Source organism: Lathamus discolor, chromosome 6, assembly GCF_037157495.1.
Source record: "Lathamus discolor isolate bLatDis1 chromosome 6, bLatDis1.hap1, whole genome shotgun sequence".
Taxonomy (NCBI): domain Eukaryota; kingdom Metazoa; phylum Chordata; class Aves; order Psittaciformes; family Psittacidae; genus Lathamus; species Lathamus discolor.
The window spans coordinates 10909181-10921252 of record NC_088889.1 but is presented as its reverse complement, the minus strand read 5'-3'; the positions used below and the strand labels follow the sequence as shown (position 1 = coordinate 10921252).

At 36.1% G+C, this 12072-nt stretch overlaps 1 protein-coding gene across 5 annotated transcripts in view; it reads right to left on the bottom strand.

The window, feature by feature from the left end:
- The window catches only part of KIAA0586 (KIAA0586 ortholog), a 77050-nt gene that overhangs the window by 61537 nt on the left and 3441 nt on the right, over positions 1–12072 (bottom strand). For all 5 annotated transcript variants that reach the window (XM_065682750.1, XM_065682749.1, XM_065682748.1 and 2 more), the window contains exons 3-14: positions 11467–11536; positions 10244–10310; positions 9424–9601; positions 8804–9019; positions 8083–8254; positions 7372–7539; positions 6240–6360; positions 5225–5366; positions 3823–3864; positions 1856–2082; positions 827–899; positions 250–510 (exon numbers count right to left, since the gene is read on the bottom strand). In XM_065682750.1, the coding sequence (XP_065538822.1) occupies positions 250–510; positions 827–899; positions 1856–2082; positions 3823–3864; positions 5225–5366; positions 6240–6360; positions 7372–7539; positions 8083–8254; positions 8804–9019; positions 9424–9601; positions 10244–10310; positions 11467–11536 (1737 nt within the window). The remainder of the gene's footprint in view (positions 1–249; positions 511–826; positions 900–1855; positions 2083–3822; positions 3865–5224; positions 5367–6239; positions 6361–7371; positions 7540–8082; positions 8255–8803; positions 9020–9423; positions 9602–10243; positions 10311–11466; positions 11537–12072) is intronic.

Sequence of the window (12072 nt, the reverse complement as noted above, 5' to 3'; positions counted from 1 at the left end):
AACAGCAGGTACTGGATAAGGCAAATTTATAACAAGACAATGAATTCTACATTATTACACACACTTAGCTTCAGCTCCTACAGTACATGAAAACAAGGACAATTCTGACAACAGAAATCCACAGGACAGGGCTATCATTTAAAATTATTAGAGTCACACATGGAAACAATGTCTTACATGAATACTGCAATCTAAAGCAAACTCATCACTACCAAAAAAAAAAAAGCAACCAACTACTTGGGAACTCACATCTGCCTTTTTTTTGTTCCTCTGCAAATTTTCAGACGAAAAGTTAGTTCTAAACCTTTGTTTGCTTGTGTTCTCCTCCACTAGCGTCTGTAGTGGCTTAGCTGCAAATAAAGGCTTCTTTGTTGAGCATCCTTGAAGTTTTTGAGATTTTGCTCTAATTTCTTCATTAGTCTTCATACCCTTAATGTTTTGGCCTCTCTTTATCCATGGGACCTTCTGATCATATTTCACTTGTTCCAAATCATTTCTTGCCATTTCAGCCTAAAGATAAAACATAAAAACAATAAAAGGAGATTTTTATCTTCAAGGCTATCAGAAGAAGCCTGTGGATAACTTTGAAGTTCTGAGAAATGGCCTGTTCTTCATGTTAGCTATGTGACTGTGACTAGTGATTTTCATTAAGCTATTGAAGTTTTAAAAGAGAGGTAAATATTATAGAACACAATGTGCTAGTAATAATAAGCAGTTTTCGCATGTTTTCAAGTTGCAAGTGAATGGTGTTTAACTATTGACATGAAAAACAACACAAGGTGGAAAACTATAATGCAAAAACCTGAACTCATTTTTCCAGCCATACCTGGATTTCTAAACTGATTGCTTTAATCCACTCATCCACAGTGTTTCTGATACGAATCTCTTCCAATATATCTCTGAAATAGAAGAAAGAACTTTAAGGTCAGTGCTTCTTAAATTGCACAGATTTGTTCCTGGGAAAGTACTGACCTATAAACACTCTAAAAAGAGACACCCAGAACACAGACGGCAAGATTATGTACCAGTACAGTCTTTCTAAAGGGCACTAAACATAGACTATCTGAGTTTCCCAAACCTGTATCTGTTCTCATGTAATGCCACCTGCAAACCCCACCCCCCACTGGTATGTACTAACCTTATTACAAACATCTACAAAAAAGTGGCAGCCATGTGTCTGTTCCATCTTTTTGACCAAAAATTGAAAAAACAAGGCAACAAAAATATTCCAACATGAAAGACACAAAGCAGATGAAAAAAATTACCCCTTCCTCTAAAAGATAATGACAGCAGATGTCTGAAAAAAAAAACATCTTTACATGAAGAGAATATTTACCTTCCTCAGAAACTCAAGATTTAGTTGTATTCTAATAGGTAAACTTTTATTATGATTCAAGTACGAATATTAAACACAACTAACAAAGCAAAAGCTCAAAAGCCAAAGATCTGCTGTAGGATGACTAATTCTGTAACATTTACAGGCTTATGAAGCCTCTTCGAATAATGAAATTACCCTTAGATTTTCCTGTTAATGCAAGTTTCTCTACAAAAAGCTAAAAGCTATAACCTCCTTGTTATGACAGCAGGACAGTCTGTCAGGATGATAACAGTCTCAGAATCCAGATTTCCCAAGAACTAACATCTATCTGTTAATAAATACGCATCAGGAGGGTCAAAAAACATTTGAAGTTCAAGAGCATCATCTAATGATTGCTAAGAGTCAATAAATACTTTTTGCGGGGAAGTGCACTGGTTCTTCAACACACAGAATTAAAGAAGAAAAAACTAAGAGAGGTGATAAACGTGAGTACACACAATGAGTAGTCACACAAAGCACCAAATTATAGGGTCTAACCTGTCTGTAGTCAAGGCATTAATAAAAGTATACATGGCATCTCCATCTTTTGCGTGAATAACAGCTTCCAAATTTTCTTCAAGAACTTTTTTATTGTTTTGAACTCCTCTCAAAATCCTTTCAGCATCCCTCAGTATAGATTTTGGCACTTTAACATTTTGAAGGATGGATGATTTATTGAGCAGATGACGTTCAGGAAGATCAGATGTAACAGCAGGCTTTTTTGACTAAAAGTGAAACAGAACCTCTAACATTTAAACAGAGATTGTAATTCCAACTTTCTACACTGATCAGAATTCCCATTAATCTATTATCACATCAATGCCCGTTGTATGAAATACCATCCACATGTACTATAATCAACTGCAATTGCTCAAGAACATTCAGTATGTTGCAAATACATTTAAAAGTCAAGCAAATGGAAAGACATCCAAAACCTCTCAAATGCTAAATGATATAATGTATAAGCAATGTTAATGGAACCAATAAGCATGTGAAAAGATGGAAATTAGATATGTGAAGTTATCATATGCAGATCTCTCCATGTAACATAGAACCACAGAACAGTTAGGGTTGGAAAGGACCTTAAGATCATCTAATTCCAACTCCTCTGCCATGGGCAGGGACATCACACACTAAATCTTGTCACCCAAGGCTCTGTCTAACCTGGCCTTGAACACTGCCAGGGATGGAGCATTCGCAGCTTCCACTGGCAACCCATTCCAGTGCCTCATCACCCTCAGAGAACTTCTTCCTTATATCTAATCTAAACTTCCCCTGTTTAAGCTTGAACCCGTTACCCTTTGTCCTATCACTACAGTCCCTAGTGAAGAATCCAATAACATATTAACATTAGTAAAGTATTATCAAAAGCCTAATAAAACCCAAAATCCTCTAAATATATGCACTCATTTGGTATGAATCTACCATAAGAAACACCAAAAAATATACTCAAGTTTTAACAACAACAAAATAAACCCCTAACAGCACCATGATCCTCTCCCCCATTTCACGGTTTTCACTTTTCAGAAGAAACAATGAAGCAACTATTAGCCTTTTACTTTGTGGAATCCTCTTAACTGAGATAAAAATCAAGCATATATTAGCTGCTAAATACAAAGGGAAGGAAGACAAGTACAGTGGAAATAAGAAGCCATACAGCTATAGTCCTCACATTCACTCTCACACTCCTGATGAAACCCACAGGTCCCCCAGAAGAGTGCTTCATTTTCCAGAAAGGAAACAAAAAGCATTTAAAAAGTGATAAATGTACATAAAGAAAATGAAACTCCAAAGCAAAAAAACAAAATAGCCAAACTTGAGTAGACTCTGAAAGTATTATCTGAATGAGCATAAAATAACCTCACAGATCACAAACCAGGTCGGGCTTCAAAGCTACCCTGTTACCAAATCAGAATTACAGGAAAGTTTAGTTTCTAACAGGTGTACCGCCAAAACACAATGGACATAGAAATCAACACACTTATCCCATGATCTTAGTTTTGCCTGGTGAGAAAAGGACAATAAACCAAATTATTTACCAATTTTATACAAGCTTTCATTTTAAATTTAGACTTTTTGACAAATACTAGCTCAATAAGAGATGTGAAATTTGTGAGAAAATGTAAGAAATACAGGTTTATGTTCAATCATAAAATAATGCAGACTTGCTGGTTAGATACACATCAGGAAATGATAAATATAAGAGTAGTACACACTATGTCCATTTGAGACTGCAGCTTTTTGCCTGACATTTTTATTATTCCCACAAGGCAGTTCACCAGGATTCACTAAGACAAGTCAAAGAACAGATTAAATCTTAGAGTAATGTAATCTGTACATAATATCAACCTTTTCAAAAAAATAAAGGTATTCAATAGTTACTGTAGAGTTATCTCATTGCAAGCATGTTCAGAATTGTTTCAATATTACAGTGTTTAAAAAAATAAAAAAAATGTAAGGTATACCTTAATAAGATCATTTATGTCTGATTTCCATGAATTTGCTTCCTAAAAAGACAGAAGAAGAGCTGTTGAAACTTATCTAAAGGCAGATCCGTCAAGGTAAAATCCAGAGTAGATATCTGATCAACTTAAATGGGCACAATGAGTTCCTTGTGAACTACTAAATTTCACTGCACACTTCTTTAGAATTAGAGCACCACCTTCTGTTCCATCACAACCTATCTCGGTTAATTCAGGCCATTAACTTCCTTGTATGACAAAGCTAATGCTCATTTATCCCAAGCATCTACTTTCCCACTCTACAAATCTCTCAATGATGAGAAGGTCAATAGCTAACTACCTAATTGACTCAACTCCACATTTGCTGAAGTCATCATCTCTGTCTTCCTATTGACCTTTCTTGTAAGAAAGAGATTTTAAGCCATTTATGTCAACTGTGTCTCTCTCACTTGCCATTTCTTCTCCCACCTTTTCCTGCTCTGTTGCCTATACTAAGGTATGCTACTCAATTAATTTTTAGCAATAGTGGTAAGCAAATATTTGCAACATAAATGAGGCACATGGCACATGTTCTCTTACTGGTAAGAACACAAATTCTAAAGATACAGCAACAAACATCGTGCAAAATATTTTTAGGGAAATATGCAAGCTAAAAACTTCAACCACAGAAATGAACCAATATAATCATAGCTATTGCATTCCAAGCCAATTCACAAAATGTGAATTTTCAAGTCTTTCTTCTTTCCCACAACAAATATTTACAAGAACAGAGAGGACCACACCAGATCAGGTATACCTTGCTTTCATGTGGAACCAGGCTAACAGACAGATAAAAGCCTCAGTTGTTAAAAACCAACGCCAAGTTGCCAGCACAGAACCACTCCAGCACCAAAGGTACAAAATCATTAGCATAAGAAACAATACAAGGATGCAAGCTAGTCAATTATTTGGAAACAGCACTCTTTACAAAAAAGAAGTGGCAAAATGAGAAAGGAAGTAGCTTAAGTCATCCTTAGCTGACTGCAGATAAACAGAACATTGTTCTTCCCCAGATGGGAATGTTTTATCAGCTCTGTAGCTCTAGCATCACAGGAATATAGCAACCATAAATTAAACAAAGAAATAAACCACTTTTTTTTTTAATCCTGTTTTATGCTTGTTAGAATGGCTGTAAGAGCCTCTACACTCTAGTCCACTGCATACTCATTGAGAAATTACTCAGACTCAATGGGCTTCCACACACAGAAACAGCAATATTTCAAGTAACTGTAAACAAATGTCAGTCTTTTTACAGAGGTGGAAGCAAGGGCAACACTTTTACTGATACCAGACCTCTAAGTTTTTCTCCATATTTTTTATTCCCCTTTACTCAAACTCTTGGTCATTCTGATAACACGGACTTTACCTCTAGCATGTCATGCATTTTTCTTCTCAACTGGTCAAGATCTTGAAGTAAATCATCTGCTTTTTTCACCGTTTTCTCAACTGAACCGCAATTTCGGAAGCTTTCTAAAGCAGGGACTGAATCTGTATGCAGAGCAGTAGGCCTGATGGGAGAAACACTCGATTAAAAGTCTCCTAGCTCCTCATGTGGTCCAAGAAAGTAGCCAACTGTGAAACTAAGCACTAATTTAAAGTGCAAGAACGCCAAACCTTTATATAAATTGGAATCTGCTTTTTCACCTTAGGTTTCAGACAGGTTATTGGGTTTTCTCTGTTAACCACTTAACACCTTGAGCTGTATCCTTGTATTTTCAACAGTGAAACTACATCTAAAATTCAGATCTAACAGAGCAACATGTAAACTTTGGATACATTTCCATATGAAGCAATTAACACTTTTGTCCATACTATCAAAAATAAGACAGTATATATGAAGCCATTTTTCATTACATTAGTGAAAATGTGACATCAAATTACTGCCTGGAGAAAATAAGTTTCAGACTGGATGACTCAGAACATTTCCACACACACTCTTAACACTCAGAAACTGTTAGGCGAAAGCTGCGCCTCCCCAACAAGGTGTTCTCATACAGCTCCCATAATCCTGGAGTCTCACCAACAATGCAGCTCCACTTTAACAGAATGCCTGTAGAGCTGGCTTCTGACACTACTCTCCAAGCTGCTACAATGGAAGACACATACTCGCAAGACAAAAAAGTGACACCCACTGACCTCCAAGAAAGGTGCTACAAATGACCCTTATCAACAAGCCTTCATCTACCTCCAGTATACAACAGAAATGCAAGAGTAGCATAGAAATGCCAGTGGGCCAGCACTTCTACTTCAGGCACAGCTTTGATAGACTCAAGGACCATGACACTGACTCTATTACACGATCAATATCCAATACATCTTTCTCAATTTCATCAAGACAAACAAAAAGTCTTCTTCAGTTTTGGACTGTGATGTTTATTTACCTGTCTCTTTCAGAATGACAGCTCATTTTATTACTGTTTAATGCTACCTTCTTGGAATCTTCAATCTGCCCCCGTGGCATTTCTTGAGAATTCAGAATGGGCTCAAGAAGTCTCCCTTCACCTAGGGCAGAAAAAAGATTAACTTTGTTCAATATATTTAATACTTTCTTTTCCCTTCCAGATATTTCCTCGCTACGCTCACTAAAGATAGTAAAAATTATTTTTAGATTTATATAGATTTAGATTGGAATATAGATTTATTTCAGACAGGCAAGTCACATAAAATCATTCACACTAATCTATCTTACTGTGATTGTGTTACATTAGCAAAGTCAGAAAACACATAAATGAAACTGTGATGGCAATTAACTGAGTCAGAGAGAAACATTCTGTCCGTAATGTCACAGATTTGTTGTTCTTCCTCTGTCTCGTTTCATTTATTCCTGCACCTATGGAACAACAGGAATAGGTGGCAGCTTTGTAAAAGATAAATAGAAGCAGCATCTGAGAAGAATCTGATGTCCTTGATGACAACAGTACAATGGCTGGATCTTTTAAATGCTTTTCCTCAGTTTTAGATCCTCAAACAATTCTAAAACACAACCAACTCAAAACCAAAAAAAGGATGCTTTATTTTTTGATGGAATGTTCAAAACTGAGTTTTATGCCACCAAACTGTTCAAAAGCAGTAAACTACTTCACATTGCTTTACATGTACTGTTTTCATTACAATATCCCAAAGATCCTGTGGTTAAGAGGAGCCCAGGGGGGAGAGGGGATAAATTCAACCAATGATAATGAGAAAGTGAGTAGCTCTCAAATTTTACATTATTCTATACAACCTTTCTTAAACTTGGCAATGAATGGTCATTTGATTTTTTATTTCAGAAAACATTTCAGTGAGCAATCATGTTGAGATGCTACATGTTAGAGCAGTACTGTCATGAAGTCTTTAGTTAGTTAATAGTGATTTATTCACAAAACCAACCCTTCCCAAACGTACTTTCCAATATTCTGAATATATGCACTTAAGTGCCAGAAACCCAACAGCTCAGAATAGATGAGGACCACACCAAGTAATTCCCACGCCATACTATTCATGCCAGCAGAGGACAGGAGTGTCTTACAATACCTTCACTTGTGGATTTAGGAATGTTTTCCTTTTCTGTTACACAGTTTTCTTTCTTTGAGATTTTCATATTTTTTGATACAGGTTCTGGAGCATATCTCCGAGGAACTGGTGTCTTTGGAGGAGATTTTTGTGTATTAATCCCACAACTCTGAAATTGGCTTGAATATGCTTCAGGGGGGGGAAAAAAAAATTATTTAAATGTTAACAAATTGTTTAATAGGAAAAGAAATCTACCAAAAAAAAAAAAAGCCAACATCATGAATTTTTTAAGAAAATGCAAAACATTAAAGAAGTAGATAAGAAAGCAAATAGGAAGAAAATGTCATACTTTCAAGTGCTATTATAAAGGCATAAAAAAAAAAAACCAAACAAAAAACCCCAAAACCACAACAAAAAACAAAGCCAACCATACTATGCATTAGTTCATTCCAAGCTTCCACACAGATCATTTCTCAGTGAGATTACTTTAGGTTAGGTCCCAGCCTCTCTTGGTGCAGACTAAGTACTTATTAAATATGAAACTCTCACTTTAAACGAGAACATTTTCAGAATATGTGGTAGATATTTTATTGCCTAATATAGTACATAATCAATGATACAGACAGAACTGTTTACTACTCATTATTGATGTGAAGTAAAATCTAGTACTAATGGCAATAAAATTAATGCAAAACTAATACTGAAAATAAGATACTCAGAATTTGTCTTCACCTTGGGCAGGTGCACCACCACTGGTAGGAAATAAACCCCTCTGACAAGAAGGTACTTCGTTAGTGAGCAATCGCTGTTCTGACTTTTCAGATTGTTTTGTCATGAGGCTGGAGGAATGTTCATGAATTTGCTGTAAGCCACCTGTGTTGACTGCAGAGCTGATGAGATGAGACTAAGAGACAAAATTAGAAAGGATTTCTGATATATGCATTAATTTTTTTCTCAAGTAAAACTTGTAACATGAATATTTGCCATGTAATCATACTGAACAGATATTGACATGCTATTTGAGAGAAGAGTCATTTACAACAACCTCAGAATGCAGACATGCTTGGACATTATCCTGCCTTTCAAAAAGCACACAGGACTCACTGAAGAAACTGTTTATAATTGTTCTTAGACTTTTAATCTGATTGGATACTCACTGAATTAAAGTTTCCTCCGTTATCAAAGGTCTAAACAATTTCTTAGTACAAATGAGAGTAATTTCACAATTTTTGCTTTTACTTTCCAGAGACACAAAAATTAGGGAGGGGAGTGGAGCAGATATCTGGAACAGAACCAGAAGTAAACCTTACCCCAAAAAGTTCTAAGCTCATGTGCTGGCCACTCGATCTTTCTTTCTCTCTAATACTAAGACATGATCCAATTTATTATAATATTAATAAAGGGATATGGAAGAAATTATCAAACTAAAGCTTCTGCACTGTTACTTAGATACCTGAATATTCATTTGTTGCTCCTGTAACTTTTCTAGATGCTGAATCCATTGCATCATGAAAGCATTCATTTGCTTTTCAAGCTCACTGACTCTTTCATGACAGTGGGGCTTCTCATGAAGAGTCTTCATATTAGTTTGCAGTTCTCTGTCTGCCTCCTGTAGTTTATGAATTAATGCTGAAACTGATTTAACTTCTGCTTCCAAATCATTTTGAACCTGCAAGACAGAAGGAAAAAAAAATTATTAAAAAAGAAGGGGAAAAACCTTAGTGCAAAAGAGATGCAAGCATGAAGAAAATAAAACCTCCTCCCCACCATCATGGAATGATTTGCTTCCCAAAAGATACAAACAAAATCCTAGTTAGCACTAATGTTTGGTGGTTCAGCAATAGTATGAAATTCTTCAGAAAGAGAAATCAAATGGTCTCTGCCCGTTTGCCCATTGAGCCAAATCCAAATCAGTTCTCCCAGTTATACTGGTAAGTAAGTCTGAGACTAACACAGAGAACAGTAAGCAGACACATTCAGTCTCTCTGGCTCTCCTACCAACAATTTCAGGCTGGCTCAGAACATCTACTTTTTTAAGCCAACAAAAAAACAGTATTACCACAAGCTACTTACTTTAAGAAGTGGAGCTGTAGTAGCAATTGCAGCAGCAGTTGCTGCTGCAATAGTTGCTGCAGAATCAACTTTCCTATATGCTGATGTGGTGTCATGACCAACACTTTCGTTTTTTCCTGTGGAGGCACTTCCTAAGAGCTGTACCTTCACCTCCTTAAGTACAGGAGTATTTTGGGTTCTATAAAAATAAACAAGTGCCTGTAAATAGCATTGTTTTCTCCATATCTTCTCCAAGCAAATGATTTCTCACATATATCATTAATATCACTACTTACATAAGCATTTCTCCTTGATGCTCTCAACATCTAAGAAACAATTTTATTCTAATTTTTTAGCATGACACAAGAAATCTATCAAAATTATGTTACAGATTTTAATATAAAAGGCACATCCCTGTGATGGGGATGGCAAAGCTCAACGCATTCACTTGTAGCAAAGTCAACCAGATTTCAGATCTTCAAGATTTCCAGCCTATGGATAAACAGTATGTGTCCTTATCTGTCTAAAATATTATACGGGTTTGACGCAAACTGGGCTCTCTATCAGAGCTGATCTTGCCTGACTCCTGTATCATGAAATCATTAATTCAAATAGTCTAAAGGCGTTTCCAACAATATGCACAATAACCAATATACTCCAGTAAGCTCTGAATGATAAAAAAAACTGAAAACACCTTCACAGACAGAAAAAGAATACTAACAGAGAACCATAAAGAATACGTTTTTTACTTGCCAGCCATGCATTTTGGCAGAGACTGAGGAAATACAACATCTCTACAGAAACAGAACAGCTGAGATGGTAAGAACACCAACATACTTACTTTTGCTTTAATACTGCTCTCAAAGCCTCTTTCTGGCCAGTAGCATATTGAGAAATAACAACATCACCTGTAGGGATAGGCACAAAACATATTTTGTCAAGTTAACTGACACAAAATGTCTATTGCAGAGGTTGACACAAAGCATTATTTCAACATGCACAATTTTGCTGCAGTCTGTTGCCTTCACAAAGCATATTATTTACTGTAATAACAAATTGTTTCCCTTCGCTATGTAGCAGACTTAAATCATGATGAGAGTAAAACAGGCTTCACTTAACTAATTTTATATAGTATTGATGCTGTGAAAAGGACAGTACTGTATCTTCATAACATCTGTAGGAAAATGCCATATAAATGGTAACTGGAGCTCAGACAACCCGTTCAATAAAACCCTGAAAATTTTAAGTGTTGACACAAGCCTCCTGCAGTCACCACAAATTACAAGCTTCCTTAATACCTTTAAATTATGCTAAAAGGATTGCAGGCTCTCCTTCATCCACTGTTTGTTAAGCAGAGGTAACAAACCAAGATGTGGAAGGTTCAGTGTTCCCATGCTGCTGATTACACATGCTAGTACACACATGCTGACAAGCCAGCTAATTGTTGCATCTGTAGAGTAAAAGATGAAACTAAAGTATTGATTTTTTGCCTTAAGCAGAGGTAGTGACTTGTGTTTCTTTCCTCTACAACATTACAGATATCAAAGAAACCTGTAGAAGTGTATTTTCTTTAAAATGTCTTCACTTCCCAAAATCTGATTGAAACTGACTGGCATGTGTCTGGCATGTGAAACTGACTGGCAGATTCAGAAGTTAAAGGAAAAAGCAGTGACAAGGTGTTTTCTTAGATTCTTAAGGATTAAAAGGATACTTTCTGTTACATTTGTAGGATAATTACAACAGCAAAAAGCATCCAAACAAGGTGTTTCCCCTCCACACCCCAAAATTCTCTATTCAGAGACATGAATGTTTCAGTTATCAAAAGGAATCTCAACACTGTGGTCCACTGGTAGAAGTCCCTCTCAGTTAATCAAAAGAGCTACATAAGCTAGTGTAATGCCAGCAAGACCGAAGTAAAATTTGCAAAGAAACATTTGAATATCTTGACTCAAAAGTTTCTATATTGAACAAAAATACCCAAAATAAAATGAAAGTTCAATTTTATCCCAATCAATTAGTTTTATTATAAAAACAGGGCCATAGCAGTACATCGATGAGTCTCACCTTTCAGTCTTCTGCTATCTCCCAGTAACAGCGAAGGATCTTCTTGTACTGCAGCTTCTCTAGGATAATCCTTCAGAGAAAGAAGAACAGAAAAGCATATATCAAAGCCTCTGGATCAGTGGCCACAATGTTAGAAGTGAATGGAACTGCAGACTACAGAAATGTAAGCATCTCTATACCCTTAAAGCAAGATCTTGGAACAAGACATGTTATGATTTCTACCACAGAATCATCTGGACTTTGTAGTCAAGAATTCACATTACATTTTAGGAACAAACCCCCTAGAAACACAATTAAAATTAAAAGTATATATTCCAAGTGCTGAGTAAGTGCATTCTCCTCATTTATGGCCAAAGAAGTAGTAGTGAAATGACGTATGTGTAAGTTTATACAAGCTGCTGATCTCAAACAATTCAGGAACACTCATACACAAAGAATTAAGCACCCAACACTGACTGTGGAACTGAAGAGGCGGAGCTGAATTTTCTTGAAGTGGAGTCCATGAATAATCAAAGTCTACAAAAGCAGCTATAAAGGAAAGTTAGGAAGGTAAAAATCTGTTACTTATTTGGTGGTGTACTCCACCATATTTTTGAGACTTGTTCA